We start from the raw sequence: 24,363 nt of genomic DNA on the forward strand, positions 1-24,363 counted from the left end.
AAGCAATCAGCACCCTAGGCCTAGTGGAAGTTCCTTTAAAGTCAAAACAATTTACTTGGACAAACAAGCAACAAGCACCCTTACTTGAGAGGTTAGACTGGTTCTTTACGTCCACTTCCTAGTCCTTTTCCTATCCCAATACCTCAGCATTTCCACTAGTAATGGAAACATCTGACCACTCGCCCTGTGTCATTACCATTGGAACAGACATCCCCAAAGGAAAAGTATTTAGATTTGAAAATTATTGGCTACAACATGAACATTTTATGGATATTGTTGCCCATGGCTGGTCAATTCCAGTTCAGGCTGCAGATAAAGTAAAAGTTATTACTGAAAAGTTTAAAAATCTAAGGAGAGTCTTAAGGTTGTGGCAGGGCCAACTCTCTAGCTTAAAGACAGTGATTTACAATGTGAAATTGATCTTGTCCTTTATAGAATTGATAGAGGAAAGTAGAGACCTATTGTTAATAAAATGGAATTTCAAGGAAATTTTACAGCATTAAACACTTTTACAACAGCAAAAGACATATTGGAAACAAAGAGGATCGATTAAATGGGTGAAGTTTGGAGATGAGTTGACAAAATTCTTCCATGCTAATGCTACAATCCAGAATAGGAAAAGTTTTATTAGGTCTTTGCAAGATGATTCTGGTGTAACCAAAACAAGTCATCCTATGGCCTTTGACCTGCAACAACTCTTGCACATGGCTGACAACCTCCAATGTCTGGAAGATCCTTTCTCGCATGAGGAAATAGTTTCAGTTATTCAGAACATCCCAAATGATAAAGCTCCTGGGCTAGACGGTTTTAATACAAATTTTTGAAAAAAATGTTGGCCAATCATCAAACTGGATTTCTCTGCTTTATTTGAAGCTTTTCAATCTGGAGAGGTTTGCTTGCATAGCATTAATGGATCTTACATTACCCTAATACCCAAGATTGATGGGGCTGCAACAGTCTCAGACTATAGATCAATCTCGCTTCTAAATATCTCTATGAAGTTACTAACTAAATTGCTAGCCAACAGATTGCAGAAGGTTATCATGGGTCTGGTACATGCAAATCAGTATGGATTCATCAAAGCTAGAGCTATTCAAGATTGCCTAGCCTGAGCTTTTGAGTACTTACATCTCTGTCACAAATCGAAGAAATAGATTGTTATCTCAAACTAGACTTCGAGAAGGCCTTTGATCGAATTGAGCATGCAGCCCTGTTAGACATCATGAAACATAAAGGATTTGGGCAGCTCTGGTTAAAGTGGATAAAGCAAATTTTCAGATCAGGAACATCTTCTGTTCTATTAAATGGTGTGTCAGGGAAAAGATTTACTTGTAAGAGAGGGGTTCGTCAGGATGACCCTCTCTCGCCTCTTCTCTTTGTGTTAGGAGCTGATCTCCTGCAAACTCTATTAAACTCCGCAAAGAACCACGGATATTTAAAGCTACCAATCCCACTCAACTATAGTCAAGACTTCTCTATTTTGCAGTATGCTGATGATACACTCATTATTATGGAAGGCTGTTCTACACAACTTATGTACCTAAAGAACATCTTACAATCCTTTACCTCGTCAACGGGTATGAAAGTAAACTTCAATAAGTCTATGATGTTACCAATAAATATTTCAGAGGAAAGGATACAAATCCTCTCTCAGCTATTTGGATGCACTATTGGACAGCTACCTTTTACTTACCTAGGCCTACCTTTAGGATTAACAAAGCCAAGAGTGGAGGAGTTTTTACCAATGGTGTCTAGATGTGAAAGAAGATTGCTGGCCACATTCAATTTATTATCTGAGGTAGGTAGACTTCAATTAATTAATGCCATTTTCACTGCATTACCAATGTTTCATATGTGTACCTTGTTGCTACATAAGACAGTTTATAAGCAAGTGGACAAATACAGAAAGCATTGTCTTTGAGGAGGCTCAGATATCAACAACAAAAAACCACCTAAAGCAGCTTGGGAAATGGTCACCTTGCCAAAATCAGAGGGAGTTCTTGGGGTTTTGAACATTACGACACAAAATGAAGCCTTATTGCTAAAATATCTGCATAAGTTCTTCAACAAAGCAAATATTCCTTGGGTTCATCTTATATGGGAAAAGTATTATACCAATGGTAAATTACCTAGTCATACAAAAAGGGATCCTTTTGGTGGCGAGACATCATCAAGCTACTTGACAAATTTAAAGGCTTAGTGCTAGTTACAGTTAAAGATGGTAGCACTTGTTTCCTTTGGCAAGACTTGTGGCATGATCAAATTCCATCCCAGTCTCATCCGCAGCTCTTCTCCTTTGCCAAAAACAAATATGTCTCATTACAGAAGGCTTATGAAACAACTGATTTGCAATAGTTATTTCACCTACCTCTGCCTTCACAAGCTTTTAGTGAGTTATTTCTATTAGCAGCTGACCTACAATCAATAGATCTTTCAGATGAACCTGACATTTGGACTTATATCTGGGGCAATGGTTTCTACTCGTCTTCCAAGGCTTATTGCCAATTGACTGGACACAAGGAGGTTCACCAAGTTCATAAATGGCTATGGAAGTCAAAGTGCCAAAACAAACATAAAGTCTTCTTTTGGCTTGTCTTAAAAGACAGACTCAGTACAAGAAATATCCTCAAGTGCAAACATACGATTCTCCCATCTTATTCCTGCGTGTTATGCCATCATGACAAAGAGGAAACTTTATTCCATCTTTTGCTAGAATGTCTTTTTGCGCAAGAATGCTGGATCCACTAGGCTTGTTCATGGATTTGCAGCAGGAGCCATATTCAATCCTTAGCTCCTTCGAGGATCAGTTGCAAGTACCATTCTTCATGGAAGTCATCATAATCATGAGCTGGTGCATATGGATGACAAGAAATGATTGGATCTTTAACGGCATTCAACTAACAATTCAGAGCACAATAATTCGTTTCAAGCATATATTTACTCTGGTTATTCACAGAGTAAAAGACACTTGGAAACAACCTATGTCTCAATGGCTAGATCAGAGCTTGTAATTTTTTTAATCTTCTTTGTTTCGTTCTTTGTCTCCTAATTTGGTTATTATGAACCTGTAACATACTCTAATACTTATATATATAATCAGCAGGGGAACTCCCCCTTGTTTCCTCAAAAACAAATAATTTATATGTATGGCAAGAAGAAATCCCACTAGGTGGGAGGTTGTGCGAGTTTTGCCGTGATTAATAATGATATTTTGTCACAATGAATTATCCATGGAAGAAAAATAGCCTTATCTTTCGTGAAAATTTTCTTACGTCTCCAAAAACTATGGCAAATAAGGAGTTACCAGCAGTGAGTGATGACCCTTTGTGTAGCAGACAAATACTGATCATTAAGTTCGCATGAATCCAGCAAACATTGAGAAAAAAACTTTTCGAACTCATCATGGTCACTCTGAATCTTTGGTCTTTCTGGATCTATATATATTGATAGCTGAAATGGTTTGGTTGATGCTCTCTGTTCTGCCCTGCCATGCATATAATGACCATGTCTACAAAAATTTCTTCGCCTGGGTGAGGCATGTCCTCTCCCAACAAGGGTTCCTATGCATTGGATACTTATCTAGCTGTCTTTGTTCCTATACGTAAACTGTTAAAACTAATTTCAGTCACATGTAAAATAGCATCTCCCTTTGATTTTACAGAATTCCTATGTTCTTAACAATGGATATAATTCCCCCCTTTTAATGGCCCATCAGTATGCAGCAACTAGAACCAAGTTAAAGAATCAACCAACGAAACACACATACGCACAATATGATCAGAGTACATGTGGACACCAACAGGGTGAATCCCAAATCCCAAACGGCAACAACAGGCATGCACGATCCGTTCCAGCATCCACGTCCGTCCCATATACACTTGTACCTCACCGGCCGGTTGGGTGAACGAGCTGCGAGAACACCACGCTGTTGGCAATGTCCTCCTCGTCCATGTCCTCGCTGATCAGCTCGAGCGCCGCGGCGGAGGCAGCCATGCTGTCGGCCGCAGAGACGGTGCTGCTGGCGCCCACGCTGCCCTCGTCCTCTGGCTTACCGCCGTTCTCGAAGGTGTCCTGCATCTGCAGCGCGAACTCGAGGTTCCATAGCACGTCGCCCATCGACGGCCGGTCGACGCCGTGGTCTGCCAGGCACTTCTCCGCTGTCTCCGCGTACTTCTTCAGGCAGTCCGGCGCTATCTTTCCCTTCAGCAGCGGGTCCATGATGTCCTGGAGCGTTCCCTTCCTCTGGCAGCTCATGGCGTGGTCGGCCAGGCTGACCTGCTCCCTTGGCAGGCTCGGGTTCAGCGCAGGCCGCGCACAGAGCACCTCGAAGAGCACGACGCCGAAGGAGTAGACGTCGGACTTCTCCGTGAGCTGCTGCCGCCGGAAGTATTCCGGGTCGAGGTAGCCGAAGCTTCCCTTCACCATGGTGCTGACGTGAGTCTGCATGGCTGTCGTCGGGCCAGTCTTGGACAGACCGAAGTCGGAGACCTTGGCCACCCAGTTCTCATCAACCAGAATGTTGGTCGTCTTGACGTCGCGGTGAATGATGGTGTACTTGGCGCCGGTATGGAGGTAGTGCAGGCCCCGCGCGGCACCGATGGTGATCTCGAGACGCTGCCGCCACGACAGCGCCGGCTTGCCGGTCTTGTACAGATGCTCCCGGAGCGTGCCGTGCGCCATGTAGTCGTACACGAGGATCATCTCGCCGTCGTCCTCGCAGCAGCCAATGAGCGACACGAGGTGCTTGTGCCGGAGCTTGGAGAGCATCTCGATCTCGGTCTGGAATTCCAGGACGCCCTGCTCGGACGACGGGTTGCTCCGCTTGATAGCCACCTTGGTGTCGCCGTCGACGACACCACGGTACACCTTGCCGAACCCGCCCACGCCAATCACCAGAGACTCGTCGAAGTTCTTGGTCGCCGCCTTGATCTCCGGAAACGAGAAGTGCCGGCACATGGCGGTGATGTTCGGGTTGAGCGCCGCGCTCTTGCCGCCAGACGATTTGCTGGCGTTGGTGTGCGAGTTTCCGCCGTACACCGGCAGCCATCCCGAGGAATGCGAGACGCTAGTGCCCAGCGCCCGCCTCTTCTTCGACTGGTACGCCACGACACAGATGGCCGCGACGATCCCGAAGGCCGCCGCGCCGCCAGCCGCGCCTCCAATCACCGCGGCCTTGAGGTGGTTGGGCTTGTCCTTGAACTTCCCTTGTGTCAGCTCCATCTCCGCTTCCTCGAGCATCTTGGACGGGTCGGGATTTGGGCCGGCGAGGTTGCCAGTGCTGTCGCTCATCTTGAATATCTCGAGACCGTTGAGCAGGGCGTCGTAGAACTCTGGCTTCATCGACACGGAAGGGTGCAGCGCGACCCAGAGGATCTTATCACCGGGAGTATCGGGCATGAATGTCGCGTAGTCCTTGTACACGGGCACATCCTTTTCTGTCGTCCACCCGATGACGTCGGCGTCTGCCTGAGCCGTCTTGTTGTTGATGTAGATATCGAACACCCGTTGGTTCACCTTGGTGCGAATCAGCTCGCAGAAGTGGAGCCGAACGACGTACGTGAAGTTGCTGTCCACCTCGAACACCCATGTCAGGTTGTAGTTCTGGTTCACCTTCGGGTCAGGGCCCATCGACCGGCTGTTGAGGTAGAGGCTCGACGGAGCCCCGTACTCTGCCTCGGGGGTTGGAAACTTCAGCTTATCCGTTTCATTGGCTTGGTATGTCACACCGACGGCGGCTCCGTAGAGGTAAGGCGTGTCATCGTACCAATCTCGCGATAGCCCGGAGTCGTTCGCCGGGGCGATGTACGACCCGCCGACGTTGAGCCTGTACATGGTCTGCAGGCTGCCCGCGACGGTGTCGACGGTCTGGTCGGCGAAGCCCACCATCGTGGCAGGGTCGCTGAAGATGTTCGGCATGGAGATGATCTCGATACCGTTGACGAAGGCGTAGGACGCGTTGTTCATCGCGGTCGGTGTGAAGGTGAGCGACAGCGCGCCGCCCGTCACCGGCGGCAGCGTGAACTCCCTGATGATGTATGCCTGGCTGAGCGCCTTGGCGGTGATGTACACGCTGAAGTTGCGGAGCAGCGTGATGCCGGTGGACGTGGACACCGAGAAGAAAAACTGCTCCGCGGGGAGGCCGTGGTAGGCCGCCGGGTAGAAGTGGAGCCGCAGCCAGTGCCTGTCCGTTTCGTCGACGGAGAAGTTGTATACGGTCTCCTTGGTGAACACCCGCGCTGACATGTACGGCACGGGCGACGGAAGCGACGGGTCCTGGACATCCGCGTCAGCCATGATGGATGATTTGCCGCCGTCGATGAGCCACTTGCTGTCCTGGTCGGTCATCCATTTTCTCCCGTCAGCGTCCAGGCCCTCCTTCGCCGACCCGCAGTTGACCAGTATGGACTCCGGGGGCTTGTACTTCTCTGCGGCAGCGAGAACGACCACCTCGACTGCAATGACGACGGCGAGCAAGACGCCACGACGGGCTGCCATGTCCGCCGCACCGACCAGAGTCACGGCAGCTCTATTTCGCCGGTGCAGAGGCGCGGGGAAGAGTGTTTGATTGATTAGGCCATGTGGTGTTGACCAGTCGATTTGGGAGGAAGACGAGGAGGGAGAAGAACAGAGGTTTGTACGCCTCTGCAATCTCCTCCTCCAAGGCGATGTTTGTTTGAGGGAATAAGGGGGTTGGGGGAGCTTGACCCACGGGTTAGCTAGCGGCCGTTGAAGACGGGCGCGCAAGAGCGTTTGCCGGGGAGGGCTGCGGCTTCTTCATTGAATTTGGCGCTCGTCTCTCCGGAGGAAAGTGTGGCTCAGCGCATGCCTAGGAACCTAAAATTAGGCTTGTAGGTATATATAGGTGCCAAAGCGGCAAGGCAAGCTAGCTTGCTTCCTAGTGCTGTTCCAGTAAGTCGCAGTGACCGTTGCAGAAGCCAATATCAGGGCCGGCTCGACGGTTTTGAGGGTTCTTGAGCAAATAAAAAACTATGGACCCTCAATCTAAATCTTTTTTCATTTGTAAAACAAAAATATAATAGCAGTACTAACATGAATTCTTGAAAACAATGTCAATACTCGTCGTTTTTCTTTCTTTTTCTGAGAACCCGAGACGAATCTAACTTCTAAATTGCAAAGGAAATTAAACATTTGAATAATTAGAAGTTTAAAATCCTAGAAATCTAAGATAGTAAGTTAATAACCCGGTAGGTGCTAATTGCTAATGAAGCAAGTAAAGATCCACTCACTGATCGGAGCAGTGCAAGACTAAGAGGACTTGTGGATTGGATTGATTTGCTAATCATATTTCACTATCGGAGAACTGACCTTCCATCCATGTACTTTTGTCCTGGTGAACTTTGGACCTAGGATTAAAGTGACTTTAGTTCCGGGTAATAAATGAGGCACCAAAGGCCACCGCCAGAGGGAGGAGGGGGAAGTTTTAGTCCTGGTTGTAAAGACCAACCGGGACTAAAGCCCCCCTTTAGTCCCGGTGGTAACGGCTCTAAAAAATCGCACCGACGCTTTGTCCTGGTTGGTTGGAAATTCCAACCGGAATAAAAGAACCTCCCTTTTATCATGGTTGGACAAAAGGTATAGTCCCGGTTGGAATTACCAACCAGGATAAAAGGGGGGTCGTTTGTTCCGGTTGGAATTTCCAACCAAGACAAAATCTCCTCCCCTATAAATCCAACCAACTCGAGGCTCCTCTTCCTCCCCCATTCTGAGCCACTCCACCGGAGATCGAGAGCTTCTTCCACCTCTCCATGGCGAGCAAGCAACCTTAGGGGAGGTGCTGCCCAAATTTTTTTCCTCATTTCTGTGGGGATTTCACTCATCCAAATTGTTGTGAAGGTTAAATACTTCATCCTCCCTTCATTTATTGTTATTATGCTTTTGTTTTATGCTTCTGAGAGGGCGAAAAATGAGCTTTTTAGAATGAGGGAGAATGGAGAGGATTTTTATTTATACATGTTTTTGAGCTAGAATTTAATGGATAGTTTGCATGTTATATATGATTCGTATTAGTTAAAAAAACATGATCAATATTAGGTATGGGAAAAAACTCACCTGGTCGACCGACGAGGCACCAAAGGAGCTTTCCTCACCAAGTGCATTGGCGAGGTACTAGGAATTGGCATACTTGACGAGGTAGGTGTCGGCCTGGCACCCCCGGGCCCATAGGAAGACTTGTACGAACCCACTCAAGGGAACATACCCGAAACCTACTCAGACACGAAGACTACTCTGCAGGGCACGTAGGCTTCATGGACTCCCCGAAGACTAGTCGGGTCAAAAGGAAACTACTCTTCTGAGTTACAGTAGGATAGTAAACGTACTCGACTAGGACTCATACACAATCCGACCTGTAACCCTACTCCTCCAACTATATAAGGGCGTGCAGGGATCCCCTCCGAACATCGAAGAACAAGATCAATACAATCTACACACGGGACGTAGGGTATTACGCGATCTAGCAGCCTGAACCTATCTAAATCGTGTTCCTTGTGTCACCATCAACTCCTTGATTCTCGATGACACCCACCGCACAAAACACCACCTTGGGTACTCCCTAGGCAGGTTACCGGTCTAAAACACCGACAGCTGGCGCGCCAGGTAGGGGAAATCACCAAATTTCTCCGCGCGAGATCGATGGCACCAATCATCATCAAGCCTGCTTTCGCCTTTGAGGCGGGTGCAACCTTCATCTTCAGCTCCTGGCTTTGCATCGCTGATGGTGCTGGATCCTTTCAATACTGCATCATCGGCAACCAGGAAAAGAAGCGTCTCGACGAAAACTTTCTTCATCAAGAAGCGGGAAATCTCGTCGAGGTAATCCAAAATTTCAACATCAACAACATTGAGTTCGACTATGGCTCGAACTCGACCCTGATCGGACTAGACCGCACAGGCTGACGTCCAAGTCATCCTGCAAGTTGACTTCAACTCGAAGTCGATTCCCGCTCAGATTCTGCAATGCAGCCGCGGTCCACCAAGAACTCCACACTCAAGTCCAATCCGAACTCGAGTCAGTCGAGGATTGCGACTACGACTCGGACTCCATCCAAGAGATCCCTTTATCAGGCCCAACTCAAGGCTTGGTAATTACTTCGACTCCACAAGGCAGATTTATTTGTTGTCCTGGGATGAAGCCATCGTTCCTTGCCCAAGATTACGAGTCATGCCTTGTCGCTCACATAGACAACCTCTCGTATCAAGAGGGTATCCTGCTTACTTCAACCCGCGAAGAAGGAAGCACTACGAAGATTGCAACATCAAGCTCTGGAAGCTACTACCCGGACAGAGAAATATTTGTCATCACGTCACCAAACAATGATGCGGGTGCCAGCCACCGAAAAACTCCTCAACGGGTTGCACAACTCAACGACGTTTCACAAGACGAATCGTCAGTTAATGCCCCACAAGATGAAACCTCTGAACAGAGAAATCAAAGAAGGGCACATAATGCTGCCCGAGCAGATCATGGCCGGCTACTAGCTACAAACATTCCTATCATGAACCTCGAAAGAGCATTCAATGTAGTGCAAGCTCGAGAGCACAACATTCCACTCGCAGCAATTGCCTCGATCAATCTCATATCAACTCTCATACCTCACAACTGAGATAACGAGTTAACAGCACAACTCGCGGAAAGGGGCAACGAGTTAATAGCACAACTTGCACAACAAGCTTACAAACTACTTGACAAGAAATCACCAATCCCATCTATCCCTCGCAAGTCGGCCCACCAGGATGGCAGCAGAGATGTTGCAGTCTACGGTGGCAATCACGAGGCTCCAAGAAACAGTAACAAAGTTGTCAACCAGCCAAGGCAACATAGCCAAAGGGAAAATAGAGATGAACGCGAGGCCCCAAGGCGAAACAGGGATGCAGGGAAGGCTAGCTGCACCAATTCTGCAAAGAGCCCTCGCCACCGCAGAGCTGATCGCGAAGCCTCAATCTTCAGCGACCTAAGAGAGGTAATCAATAACAACTGTCGCCGCGAACGCGAACGCGAAGACAATGACTATGATCACTTCCCCGCCTTCACCACATAGGTAATGAAGACTAAACTAGCCGAGAAGTTCAAGCCGATAGGGATCACCAAGTATGATGGCAAGCAAGATCCAGTCCAATGGCTACGATGCTACTCACTAGCAGTTAAAGCAGCTAGGGGTAATGATGATACAAAGGTCATTCACTTCCCCATATGCATGGAACCCGCGCCGTTAACATGGCTCGAGTCAATCAAGCCCAAGTCGATCGATTCGTGGGAAGACTTGATGAAGGCTTTCACTAATAATTACGCGGGCTCCATGTCTCGCCCAGGCAACAAAATTGACCTAAGCTAAGTCAAATAGAAAGAAATCAAGACACTTCGTGACTACCTACATCATTTCTTTGAAAAGAAGGCTACAATATTGACATTTTAGAAGCAGATATCATCGAGTGCTTTCAAAATGGCCTCTATGATCATCGAACATACAAGACTTTGGCAGACGTCGTCCAGCCACCGTCAAAGATCTCAAAATCATGGTGCAACAATGGGCAGATGAAGAAGACAAAGAGCGAGAGAGATTCGGCTCTCATCGCAACCGCGGTCGCGACAACAATAAAAACAATCATGATACTCGAAACAACTACTCGGCTAATCAGAACCGCAAGCGCAAACCTCACAACACTGTTGCAGCTATGTCCATCTCAAGCAAGAAAGGGTCACACAAACGCAATGATGGGCCCTCCTTCAACAAATTACTTAAGAAACAATGCCCATGGCATCCAAATAGCAAACACTCAGTGATTGATTGCTATAACATGCGCCGAGTAATGCAAGAATTACCTGCACCACCCCCTCCCGAAGACATTGGTCAGAAGAAGGACAAGGGTAAAGGTAAGGTCATCGAAGCTGATGAAGGTGAAGGAGAGTTCCAAACGACCTTTAAGATGGTCAACGTCATTTTTATTGGAATCCCGGGTACCATGTCCAGGCGGTCCAATAAGCTAGTACTTAGAGAGATTATGGCTATCGAGGCAGCAACTCCTACACCACTCAAATGGTCTGAGGTACCCATAACTTTTAGCACAAAGGACCAATGGACAAGTTCTCAGAACCAGGCCGATTCCCTCTGGTACTTGATCATGTTGTTGCAGGCTCAAGACTTACCAAAGTACTCATCGATGGCGGAAGCGGACTTAACGTCATGTTCACCAAGACACTAAGGAAAATGTGTCTCGACATCACAGACATGCTTACTCCAACAGATTCACCATTTTACGAAATTATCCCAGGCAATGCTGCCATACCTATAGGACAAGTTGCCCTACCTGTCACTTGCGGCACCAAAGAACATTATCGAACCGAGTACATTAGGTTTGAGGTTGCTGACTTTGAAACTTCTTACCACGCCATACTTGGAAGACCGGCCCTAGCCAAGTTTATGGCCATACCACACTACGTGTACCTGTACTCAAGATGCTAGGACCTAAGGGTGAGTTGACATCTTGGAGACTTGTGGCGATCGTACAAGTGTGACATGGAAGCTGTAGAAATTGCAGCGACTTCTCAAGCACCCAACCCTATGCAACAAGTCTTCATAGTATCAAAGAAACTCAGCCCCACAGAACTTGAGATCCAAGAAAACAAAACAGGATCGACTAAGGTGAAACTAGCAAGCGAGAAGGACTTCAAAATTGTCGATCTTCAGACTTGTGACTCATCCAAGACAGCCCTGATTGGAACCAGGCTAGACTCGAAATAGGAAAGCGCGCTCGTTAGTTTTCTTCAGGCTAACCACGACATATTTGCTTGGAAGCCAGCTGACATGCCTGGCGTGCCCAAGGAGCTGATTGAGCATTCATTAGACATCGACCCCAAAGATACCCCAAAAAGACAACGACTACGAAGGTTCACCCAAGATAGAAGAGATGCAATAAAAAAAGAGCTGGTCAAATTACTCGCAGCAAGGTTTATCAAGGTGGTTTTCCACCCCTAATTGGCTAGCCAACCCTGTACTCGTTCGCAAGAAGAACAATGAGTGGAGGATGTGCATCGACTACACAAACCTCAACAAGCATTGCCCAAAGGACCCCTTTGGACTACCCAGAATCGACCAAGTAGTCGACTCCACAGCTGGGTGTGCCTTGCTCTATTTTCTCAACTGCTACTCAGGCTATCATCAAATAGCCTTCAAAGAAGAACATCAAGCCAAAACAACTTTCATCACCCCGTTTGAGCATTTTGCTACAAAACAATGTCTTTTGGGCTAAAAAACGCAGGTGCGACCTATCAACGAGCCATCCAGATGTGTTTCGAGAAGCAACTACACCGCAATGTAGAAGCTTACGTAGACGATGTAGTCGTTAAAACAAAAAACCTAGATGACCTTGTCGCGGACTTAGAAGAAACCTTCGCAAGCCTACGAGCGTTCCGGTGGAAACTCAACCCTACGAAATGCATTTTCAGTGTACCTTCGGGAAAATTGCTCGGATTCATCATTAGCCACCGTGGCATTGAGGCCAACCTGGAGAAAATCTTTGCCATCACAAATATGCAAACTTCAACCAGCATCAACGATGTGTAGAAGGTTACAGGCTGCATGGCAGCCCACAATCGATTCATCTCAAGACTTGGAGAACGCGGATTACCCTTCTTCAAGTTACTCAAATGACAGGACAAGATTCAATGGATAGAGGAGGCAGACAAAGCCTTGACATAGGTTTTGGACTTCCTGTCAAAACCACTTATCCTCATGGCTCCATCTCCAAACAAGGACTTGCTCCTATACATAGCTGCTACTACTAATGTTGTCAGCACAATAGTAGTAGTTGAATGGTCTGAACCAGGGCACATCTACAAAGTTCAGAGACCCGTCTACTTTGTCAGTGAAGTACACTCAGACTCCAAAACTCGGTACCCACTGGTGTAGAAGCTACTCTATGCAATCCTGCTTACCTCATGGAAACTACGACAGTACTTTCAAGAACACAGCATATCCGTCATTATCGACTTCCTGCTCGGTGAAATCCTTCATAACAGGGATGCAACAGCTAGAATCTCCAAGTGGGCAGTAGAACTTGGTGCTTTATCTCTAGACTTCAAACCCAGAACAGCTATCAAATCCCAAGCTCTGCTCGACTTCATGGCGGAGTGGAGGGAAAACCAAGTACCAACACTAGTTAAAAGGCCAGAACATTGGGTTATGTACTTCGACGGTTCCCTCAAGCTTGAAGGCGCTGGCGTAGGAGTACTTTTGATTTCTCCAAAAGGCTCTCCAGATCTTTTGGAAGTCTCAAATAATGAAGCTGAGTACAAAGCACTTCTACAAGGTCTTTGTCTCGCAATATCACTCGGTATCAAATGAATACTGGTATATGGTGACTCGCTAGTCATCATTAACCAAGTCAATGTTGAGTGGGATCGCAACAAGGAAAACATGGACGCCTACTGCAAGGAAGTCCGCAAGCTACAGAAGAAGTTCTTAGGCCTTGAGTTTCACCATGTCATCCGCGACAACAACCTAGCTAGACATGTTATCAAAAATGGGCTCAACCCGTGTAGAAGTTTCAGCAGGCATTTTTGTACACGAGCTTCGCAAGCCTTCCATACCAGAACAAGCTGCTCCAGCAATTACCAACACAAAACCTCCAAAACCCAACCGAGAGATCATGATGAACGAAATTGACTGGAGATCACCGTTCATCAACTACATCAAAGAACAAAAGCTACCCTCGGACAAGGACCAAGCTGAACAAGTCTCGCGACGAGGCAAGAGCTATGTTCTAGTCGGAGACAAGCTCTATAGATGAAGCACATGGCAAGAGCTATGTTCTAGTCGGAGACAAGCTCTATAGATGGAGCACATCTTCAGGAATACTCATGAAATGTGTCACCCAAGAAGAAGGTCAAGAAATCTTGGAAGAAATACACAACGGAATATGTGGAAATCATGCCTCTTCACGAACGATCATAGACAAAGCTTTCAGAGCTAGCTTCTACAGGCTCATGGCACAGGCCGACGCAAAACAGCTAGTCCGCAGATGCCAAGGCTGCCAATTCTTCACCAAGCAACAGCATGTCCCCGCCTACAAGCTCATCACAATACCTCCAACATGACCCTTTGCATGCTCGGGGCTTGACATATTGGTCCACTTGCAACTATGCCAGGAGGATTCAATTGAGTACTCGTAGCCATTGACAAGTTCACCAAGTTGATTGAAGTCAAACCCGTCACGTGCCCAAAGGCAGATTGAGTCCTAGACTTCCTGGACGAGATCATACATCACTACAGGTTCCCCAACAGGATCATCACTGATTTAGGATCCAACTTCAACAAACACATCTTCTGAGAATACTACGAGAACAGTAGAATTGATGTACGATATGTCTCTATCGCTCACCCAAGGGCCAATGGCCAAGTCGAGCATGCCAACAGCATGTTACTCGAACCTCTCAAGAAAAGACTGCATGACATCGGCAACACGAAAGGAGGCAAATGGCTCAAAGCACTACCTAATGTTCTTTGGGGACTATGTACTCAACCATGCAAGCCTACTACGCACTCTCCCTACTTCCTTGTATATGGGTCAAAGGCCATCCTCCCTAGAGACATCACATGGCAATCTCCCGCAGTTGAGCAATATGACGAAGGGGCATCAGAGGAAACAAGGCGCCTAGACCTGGACAGTCTAGAAGAAACAAGATGTGCAGCACTGGTTCAGTTAGCAAGATATCTCGATGAGCTACGACGCTATCACAACCGTAATATCAAGGAACGTTTCTTTAACGTGGGTGACATGGTCCTCAAACACATTTCAAGACACATCAGGGCTGCACAAACTCAAGTTGCCATGGGAAGGTCCTTACGTCATATCTAAGGTCACAAGGCCTGGATCGTACCGACTACAGGAACTCTCAGGCGAAGAAGTACCATACTCTTGGAACATAGAGCATCTGTGTCGCTACTACCCGTAGCAGATTACTAGACATGTACTCGGGTCTTCACCCACAATTTATTAAACAAAAAAGTTCTTTGGCAATCACTAACTATCTTTGCCTCCGCTCGGCTATTCATAGCCACTCGAGCTCTTCAGCTCTGCGAGCCCCAGCGCTCCGCCTTCGACTTGATTCCATCAAGTCTCTTTGAGTCATCACAACTGATCAGCTATTCACAGCCACTCGAGCTCTTCAGCTCTGCGAGCCCCAGCGCTCCGCCTTCAACTTGATTCCACCAAGTCTCTTCGAGTTATCACAACTCTTCCGCTATTCACAGCCACTCAAGCTCTTCAGCTCTGCGAGCCCTAGAGCTCCGCCTTCAACTTGATTCCATCAAGTCTCTTCGAGTTATCACAACTTGTCGGCTATTCACAGCCACTTGAGCTCTTCAGCTCTGCAAGCCCTAGCGCTCCGCCTTCGACTTGATTCCACCAAGTCTCGTCGAGTTATCACAACTCATCGGCTATTCATAGCCACTCGAGCTTTTCAGCTGTGCAAGCCCTAGCGCTCTGCTCTTGACTTGATTTCATCAAGTCTCTTTGAGTTATCATAACTCATCAGCTATTCACAGCCACTCGAGCTCTTCAGCTCTATGAACTGCAGTGCTTTGCTCTGGACTTGTTTTCATCATGTCTCTTCGAGTTATCACAACTCGGTGGCTATTCACAACCACTCAAGCTCTTCAACTCTACGAGTTTCAATGCTCTCTCACTGACTCGTCTCTATAAGACTAAGCGGTTTCACAAAGCCACGACTCACTGTGCTACAAAGCTCCATGATAACAAGCCACAACAATGGTGCTAGTCACTTGTTCTTCAAAGGCACAAGACTGCTGCAACCATCGGTTAAGGATTATTCAAACTCACTTCATACTTGCATTTTTTTCATTAACGAAACTCCACAGGATTACAATCGACTACCCAATGAAGTTGGGGTATAAAAAATACAACACAATTGCACAACAACGACTGCAAGAAACTACCTACTTGCAGTTAGAATAGAAGTCCTAGGCTTTTACTATATCACAAGGATACACGAGCCTGTGACTGCTCCACTACCAAGGTGCAAGTAGTGTCAAAAGGCAGGACCTGCACACAAGGAAGCTGTGCAATACGCAACTGTACTCCTTCACCGCCACTCCCTCGATGGCGAAAGGATGAATACCCAACGCAGGATCAGAAAGAAAAGCACCAGCAAGACGAAGTGCACTCCTTGAAGCTGCTCCATGGACAGCTTCAGTGCACAGGTCCTTATCGTATGCCACACCTCCACCTCTAATCAGGGAGCCGGATCGTGAAGCTTATCATCCTTCACCCGTGAGTTCCAGTACAGACTGAGCTGGATCACGAGTTGCAAGATGAGGCACGTGGCAAACCCTCCTACGAGGACTCTTCTAGCACCGGGACACTCATCGGAACCTCTTTACTATCAAACAACAGCAACCTGAAGCAAGTCATCGCTATACTGAAGGGCATGCCCCGATCGGTTACCCAGGGGCTCATTTATAGCCGAAGGGCTGCAACTGCCAACTACTCGCAGTTACTGCTCGCTCGTGACGAACAGCCTGAGACACTAACAAGGGTCAGACACACAACTTAACTCCACCCATGTAACCGCACTGAGCATAACAAACAAAAGTGAACAGTGTACCCTTGCACCCTCTCAAGTATATGGAAATAATAGCTACAGTACCCTCACCAGCAACTCCAATAATTGAAGAATACACTGGATACTACGACTAATCGATTACTCGAATTTGTTTTCCCGACTATTAGGTCAATGAACAAAGATCACTGATCATAATCATAATTTAAATTTTTTGATAGAGCAAGATTTACAAGACTTGTTCGAGTACACCCACAAGTGTTCAACGAAAAATACAACACGAGTTGAAATGACTAGGGTTCCTCCAAGGATATGAACTCGGTCATCCTTGCCGCAATGGGCTCAGCCTCCTCAAGATACTGCGCATAGGCATCCTCTGTGCAGTTCCGGGCAATTACTGTTGGAGGTATGCCCTAGAGGCAATCATAGAGATGATGATATTCCATTGTATCCATATTTCATATTGTGTTCCTTGAATATCCATTAAAGGCTATTTGAATTGATTTGCAATTATGTGAATTGTTTGTGAAACTCTTTACTTGTATGGTTATTCTAAAAGTTGTCCCTAGTCATAGTTCATATGAGGACACACAAGAATATTAGACTAGCACATGTATTACTTGATGACTATATTTCACAAGTCATGGACATGGAGATGTCAAACTAATAATGTGGGCACGTGTAGAGACATGTGCTAGGACTGACCCAACACGAGTTACATAGTTCTCTCTTTACACAACGTGTACGCTTGTCCTTAGACCTAAGATTGTCGCATATAGTCAAGATGTGGATCGACTTACTTAGGGGCTATCAAATGCTACACCGTAACTAGGTAGTTATAAAGGTAGCTTTTGGGTTTGTCAACAAGTATGCTGTGAGGCATGGTAAGTCAAGACGAAATTTGCCCCTCTCTATTTGAGAGAGATATCTCTAGGCTCCTCGAGTGATCGGATCCGAAAATGCATGGCCATGCTACGTGAGGTTAAGAGTTAACCTAGAAAGGGATTCTGAATCACAGCATCGAGAAAGAGTGGTTGGCTTGGAGCTAGACCAAATATCATGAGGCAAGGGAATAACATGTACGTGATGTTGTGATGGTTCGTCTGATATGATCTTCATGTCCATATAGGAGTTGGCACGTCTCACTAGAGGCCGCTACCGACTATCTAGCGAGTTGGAGTACTCGCGCCATGTCTATACGTATACGAACCTATATGGTCCCACAGTTAAGGGGCTGGAGGCCTAAAGAGGATTTGATCTGAATTGGACCAGGTTTAGGAGTACTAATGGGCCTCGGACCCAGAGGCCCGTTAGGAACCTCTATATATTGAGGGGTGGGGGGCGCGCTGTTGGGATACGAGGTAGGCTACACTAGCGTAAATCAAAATTTCTACCCGCGTATAACCAGGAAGAACTGCCGTATAAGGATCACGGGATTACCACTCGACGCACTACTGGTGCGGAAGATGTAGATATGCGTCGATGCAGTGAAGACGATCACGTAGTCGTACGTAGTCGATCAACGTAGTCGTACGTAGTCGATCACGTCACGTCCAGCAGCTCCCACGTGTAGCAAGATCGCCTCCGGTGCCGCGGCTCGTCGCGGCTCGTCGGCGGCTCGTCGATGGCTCGTCCAAGTGCTGCAGGCGCAACACCTCCAAGGTATCCACACGTGCAGGGAGGAAGCGTCGCAAGCCGGACTGCTAGATCCGCGAGTTGCAACAGGTGAGGGCGTGGGAGGCGCGGCAGATGTGTTTCGCCAAAAGGTGTAAACCCTAGGGCGCCCCCACCCCTCTATTTATAGAGGTTCCTGATGGGCCTCTGGATCCGAGGCCCATTAGTACTCCTAAACCTAATCCAACTCGGATCAGATCAGAATTGGGCTTCCAGCCCCTTAAGTGTGTGACCCTATGGGTTCGGATACGTATAGACATGGCCCGAGTACTCCTACTCGGCCCAATAGTCGGTAGCGGCCTCTAGCAAGACGTGCCAACTCCTATATGCACACGAAGATCATATCAGACGAACCATCACAATATAATATACATGCTATTCCCTTTGCCTCACGATATTTGGTCTAGCTTCAAGCCGACCGCTCTTTCTCGATCCTGTAATTCGGAATCCCTTTGTAGGTTAACTCTTAACCATACGTAGCATGGCCATGCATTTTCGGATCCGATCACTCGAGGGGCCCAGAGATATCACTCTCAATCAGAGAGGGGCAAATCCCATCTTGATTGACCATGTCTCATAGTATGCTTCTTGACAAACCCGAAAGCTACCTTTATAACTACCCTGTTACGGCGTAGCGTTTGATAGCCCCTAAGTAGGTCGATCCACATCTAGAATACATGCGACAATCTCAGGTCTAAGGACAAAGTGTATATGTTGTTTAAAGAGAGAACTACTTCTCGTGTTGGGTCAGTCCTAGCACATGTCTCCACATGTGTCCACATTATTAGTTCAACATCTCCATGTCCATGACTTGTGAAACATAGTCATCAACTAATACATGTGCTAGTCTAATATTCATGTGTGTCCTCACATGAACTCCGACTAGGGACAACTTTAGAATAACCATACAAGTAAAGAGTTTCACATACAATTCACATAATTGCAAATCAATTCAAGTAGCCTTCAATGGATATTCAATGAACACAACATACAAATCATGGATACAAATGGAATATCATCATCTCTATGATTGCCTCTAGGGCATACCTCCAACACGCGCTAGGGTTTACCCCTTTTTGGCCGAACCACAGCTGCGCCCGTTCCCACTCCCTCACCTTTGTTGCAACACGCAGACCTAGCAGCCTGGCTTGCGACACTTCCTCCCCGCACATGTAGATACCTTGGAGGTGTTGCATCTGCAGCACTTGGACGAGCTGCCGCGCGAGAGCTCCGATGAGGAACCCGACGAGCCGACGAGGAGCCGACGAAGAGCCTGACGAGCCGCGGCACAAGGAGGGCGTCACTGCACGTGGACGAGCTGCTGAGGAGCTCCTCGACGTTGACATGTTCGACTACACTGCGTTCGACAGGCACAAGTCTGAAACCTTTGAAAAGTTCAAGGAATTTCAAAATGAAGTTGAAAATCAGCATGGCAAGAAAATTAAGGCCTTACGATCTGATTGCGGAGGCGAGTATTTGAGCCACGAGTTTAGCAATCATCTGAGGAGCTACAGAATTGTTCCACAGCTTACGCCACCTGGAACACCTTAGAGAAATGGTGTATCCGAGCGACATAATCGAACCTTGTTGGACATGGTTTGATCAATGATGAGCCAGTCGCATCTACCGTTATCATTTTGGGGATACGCTCTAGAAACAGCAGCTTTCACACTTAATAGGGTACCGTCTAAATTCGTAGTTAAGACACCATATGAGATGTGGACTGGAAAGACTCCCAGTTTGTCTTTTCTAAAGATTTGGAGATGTAAAGTATTTGTCAAGCGACTTCAGTCGGACAAGATTACACCCAAGTTGGATAAGTACATTTTCGTGGGATATCGAAAGGAAACTTAAGATACTATTTCTACAACCGATTAGAGGGCAAAATGTTTGTCGCTCGGAACGGTGTTTTTTTAGAGAAAAAGTTTCTCAAATGGGAGAAGAGTGGAAAGATAGTGCATCTTGAAGAAGTTCGGGATGAGCCAATCGAGCAAGAATCAACGAGTGATGCTAATGTAGCGGAACAAGTTGAGGTACTCATGGCAAGAGAAGCACCGCCACAACCACGGCAAGGCTCCACAAAATACAGGAAATATTATTGTTGGACAATGATGAGCCTGCGACATATGCAGAAGCAATGATGGACCTAGATTCCGTAAAATGGCAGAGTGTCATGCAATCTGAAATAGAGTCCATGGGAGACAATCAAGTTTGGAACTTGGTTGACCCGCCTAATGGTGTTAAAGCCATAGAGTGCAAATGGATCTATAAAAGGAAGAGAGATATGGATGGAAATTTTCACATCTATAATGCACGACTTGTCGCAAAAGGTTTTCGACAAGTTCAAGGAGTTGAGTACGGCAAGACCTTCTCGCCCATAGTGGTGCTTAAATCTATTCGGATTATTCTAGCTATAGTTGCATATTTCGATTATGAAATATTGCAGATGGATGTCAAGACAGCTTTCCTAAATGGAAATCTAACTGAGGACGTGTATATGATGCATGCCGAGGGTTTTGTCGATCCAAACAATGCTTGAAAGGTGTGCAAACTTCAGAAATCCATTTATGGGTTGAAGCAAGCATCTAGGAGTTGGAACATTTGTTTTGATGAAGTTGTCAAAGGGTTGGGCTTCATTACGAACAAAGAAGAGGCTTGTGTTTACAAGAAGGTTAGTGGGAGCTCTGCAGTAATTCTAATCTTATATGTGGATGACATATTACTGATTGGAAATAACATTCCTATGCTTGAGTCCGTAAAGACTTCACTGAAAAATAGTTTTTCGATGAAGGTTTTAGGGGAAGCAGCATATATTCTGGGCGTCAAAATCTATAGAGATAGATCGAGAAGGCTTATAGGATTAAGACAAGATACTTACATTGACAAAGTGTTGAAACGGTTCAGCATGGAAGAGGCAAAGAAAGGGTTCTTGCCTATGTCACATGGCATACACCTTAGCAAGAATCAGTGTCCTTCGACCACTGATGAGCGGGATCACATGAATAGAGTGAAATATGCTTCGGCTATCGGATCTATCATGTATGCAATGATAAGTACTCACCCAGATGTTTCATATGCGCTAAGTATGACAAGCAGACACCAGTCTGATCTGGGTGAGAGTTACTGGACGGCGGTGAAAAACATTCTTAACTACTTTGGAAGGACTAAAGATATGTTCCTCATCTATGGAGGTGAGGAGGAGCTCATTGAAATAGGTTACACCGATGCTAGTTTCCAAACTAACAGAGAGGATTCAAAATCACAATCAGGATTTATGTTTACGCTAAATGGTGGTGCTGTTAGTTGGAAGAGTTCCAAGCAGGAGATGATGGCTGATTCTACGACAGAAGCCGAGTACATCACGGCTTTAGAAGCCATGAGGGAGGGTGTTTGGATAAGAAATTTCCTTATTGATCTTGGTGTGTTTTCGAATGTGTCTAGCCCATTGAATCTCTACTGTGATAATAATGGGGCTCTTGTGCAAGCAAAGGAGCCAAGGACTCACCAGAAGAACAAACACGTAATACGACGATTTCATCTCATTCGAGACATCATTAACCGAGGCGAGATCAAGATATGCAAAATACACACATATTTAAATATTTCTGATCATTTGAGAAAGCCTCTTTCGCAGTCTAAGCATGATGTGCAAATAAAAGCTATGGGTATTAGATATCTTCTAGTTTAACTCTAGTGCAAGTGGAAGAGTGTTGGAGGTATGCCCTAGAGGCAATCATAGAGATGATGATATTCCATTGTATCCATATTTTATATTGTGTTCCTTGAATATCCTTTAAAGGCTACTTGAATTGATTTGCAATTATGTGAATTGTATGTGAAACTCTTTACTTATATGGTTATTCTAAAAGTTGTCCCTAGTCGGAGTTCATGTGAGGACACACATGAATATTACACTAGTACATGTATTAGTTGATGACTATGTTTCACATGAGTCACTGCCTAAATAAGAATTCTTGAGCGTCGAACACATGGACATGGAGATGTCAAACTAATAATGTGGGCATGTCTAGAGACATGTGCTAGAACTGACCCAACGCAAGTTACATAGTTCTCTCTTTACAAAATATGTACGCTTTGTCCTTAGACCTGAGATTGTTGCATGTACTCAAGATATGGATCGACTTACTTAGGGGCTATCAAACGCTACACCATAACTGGGTAGTTGTAAAGGTAGCTTTCGGGTTTGTCAAGAAGCATGTTATGAGGCATGGTCAGTCAAGATGGAATTTGCCCCTCTATTTGAGAGAGATATTTCTAGACCCCTCGAGTGATCGGATCCGGAAATGCATGGCCATGCTACGTGTCACACCCGATTTTAAGGACAAAATCGAGTGCATTAAATACATGTGCGCCAGGATCAAGTTACACACATGTACGACAATAGTGAATAGCAAAGACAGTGCTAAATCGAATAAAGAGAGTATTAACCATTATTACATGACCGAATGTCTCACATAAACCACAAAGTCTAATTATTACGCAGCGGAACTCCAAAGACGACGACAACTCCACAGGCAGCTGACTGAAGAAATGTACGCCTAGAACTCCTCGAAGTCGTGTAGATACTCCTCTTCCCAATTAACTTGGTCTGAACAGCGGTTTTGCAAGGGTGAGTACACTTATGGTTGGTACTCAACAAGTCGTGGGGAATAGTGTAGTGTAAGGCTAATTCAAGGTATGGCTAAGTCATAATTAGCAGTCGCTTTTAATTAAGTTGGTCAAGTTTTATTAGCAATTAACTAAGTATAAGTTTATACCACCCGAAATTAAACATGAACATAAAGTAAACAACAAATGCATGAAATGATAACAAGTTAAGTCCATCTTCCGATAATATTATCATGTGAGGGTCCAGGCCGCTCTTAACCGTGAGCACGGCTGATCGATCAGTTTAACACTCTGCAGAGGTGGCACATCTTTACCCACAAGTCGCGTAAAAGTTCAAAAGAACTTTGGACCCAACCATGCGATGCTAGCTAGGCACCATACCACACTTCCGAGGTGTGATTGCATAGGGACGCTACGAGGCCTTTACAAAGATTCGCTAGCAATGTGGTAACCCGCTAAGGTTTCAGGTCGAAGCGAAACATAGCAGTCCCCTAGAGGGCATAGTGTCTTAGCCAAGCCCACTTCCCAAGAGAGCGAGTGCTATATCCCATCAACGCCTCCCCTCTTGCCCTTTCGGTAAGATTACCCCAAACTAGAGTTTCTAATTAATCAGCCAAGACCAGAGCCATTTAGTCTTGTGGTAGCACTGTTTTCCTGGGTGGTCGCTCCATGTTCCGATTAACAAATAATGATCTTATCTTAATGAAAGGTATAACAGAAGTAAATCAAGATTAAGCATTGTGCGTAGTTAAACCACCATGTACCAAGTAAGCACTAAGCATGAGCTACCCAGCATAAAGTAAACCGGTTGGTCAAGGCAAAGGTAAATCAATCTAGGCGAACCTTAATTGGGACCCATCAATTTAATCTTAACATGTGCATAGCATAAATATTGAGTACGAGAAAGTAAAGGTGTATAGGACAAAAAGGTAGTGATCAAGGACACGACTTGCCTTCTTGGCCTTGCTCCTGCTGTTCGTACTCCTCGAAGGCTTGATCGGCAACTCCCTCGAACTGCGGGGCGTCTACACGCGTCACACGAGCACATACAAGCAAACATGGGCAAAAAGTAAGAAAACAGTACACCAAACATAATTAAACAGAGAAAATAAGCTTGAAAAGATGATCTAAGCTTTAAAACGAACACGCAGATATAAAGAACGCGAAAAACGGAGTTAAGATGCAAAAGATATGATTAAAACAAGATCCAGGGACTTTTCTGTGAGAAAAACAAAACTTTTAGGGCCTATCCGTGAAAATCGAGGGCTTATACATAATTATGCGTATAAACCGAGGGTCTGACGCGTAAAAACAACAAATCCGGGCGGGTTGATTTCTGGAAAGCGCAAGGGTTAAACCGAAAAATGCGAGGGCAGATCTGTAAATATTTTCAACGTGATCTGGACCGCGGGTTGATTTGCGGAAAAACAGGGGCTTAAGTGCAAAAGCGGCACGGCGCGGCG

General features: G+C 46.0%; 1 protein-coding gene across 1 annotated transcript; it reads right to left on the minus strand.

Moving 5' to 3' along the window:
* Positions 1 to 3,699: 3,699 nt before the first annotated feature.
* Positions 3,700 to 6,577, minus strand: LOC101780252 (receptor-like protein kinase ANXUR1). Its single transcript, XM_004962436.1, has one exon. It carries the CDS (start codon positions 6,493 to 6,495, stop codon positions 3,886 to 3,888), a length of 2,610 nt encoding a protein of 869 aa, XP_004962493.1. The 5' UTR covers positions 6,496 to 6,577; the 3' UTR covers positions 3,700 to 3,885.
* Between the last annotated feature and the right edge of the window lie 17,786 nt (positions 6,578 to 24,363).

The sequence above is a fragment of the Setaria italica genome, chromosome III (assembly GCF_000263155.2).
Source record: "Setaria italica strain Yugu1 chromosome III, Setaria_italica_v2.0, whole genome shotgun sequence".
In the NCBI taxonomy this organism is placed as follows: Eukaryota; Viridiplantae; Streptophyta; class Magnoliopsida; order Poales; family Poaceae; genus Setaria; species Setaria italica.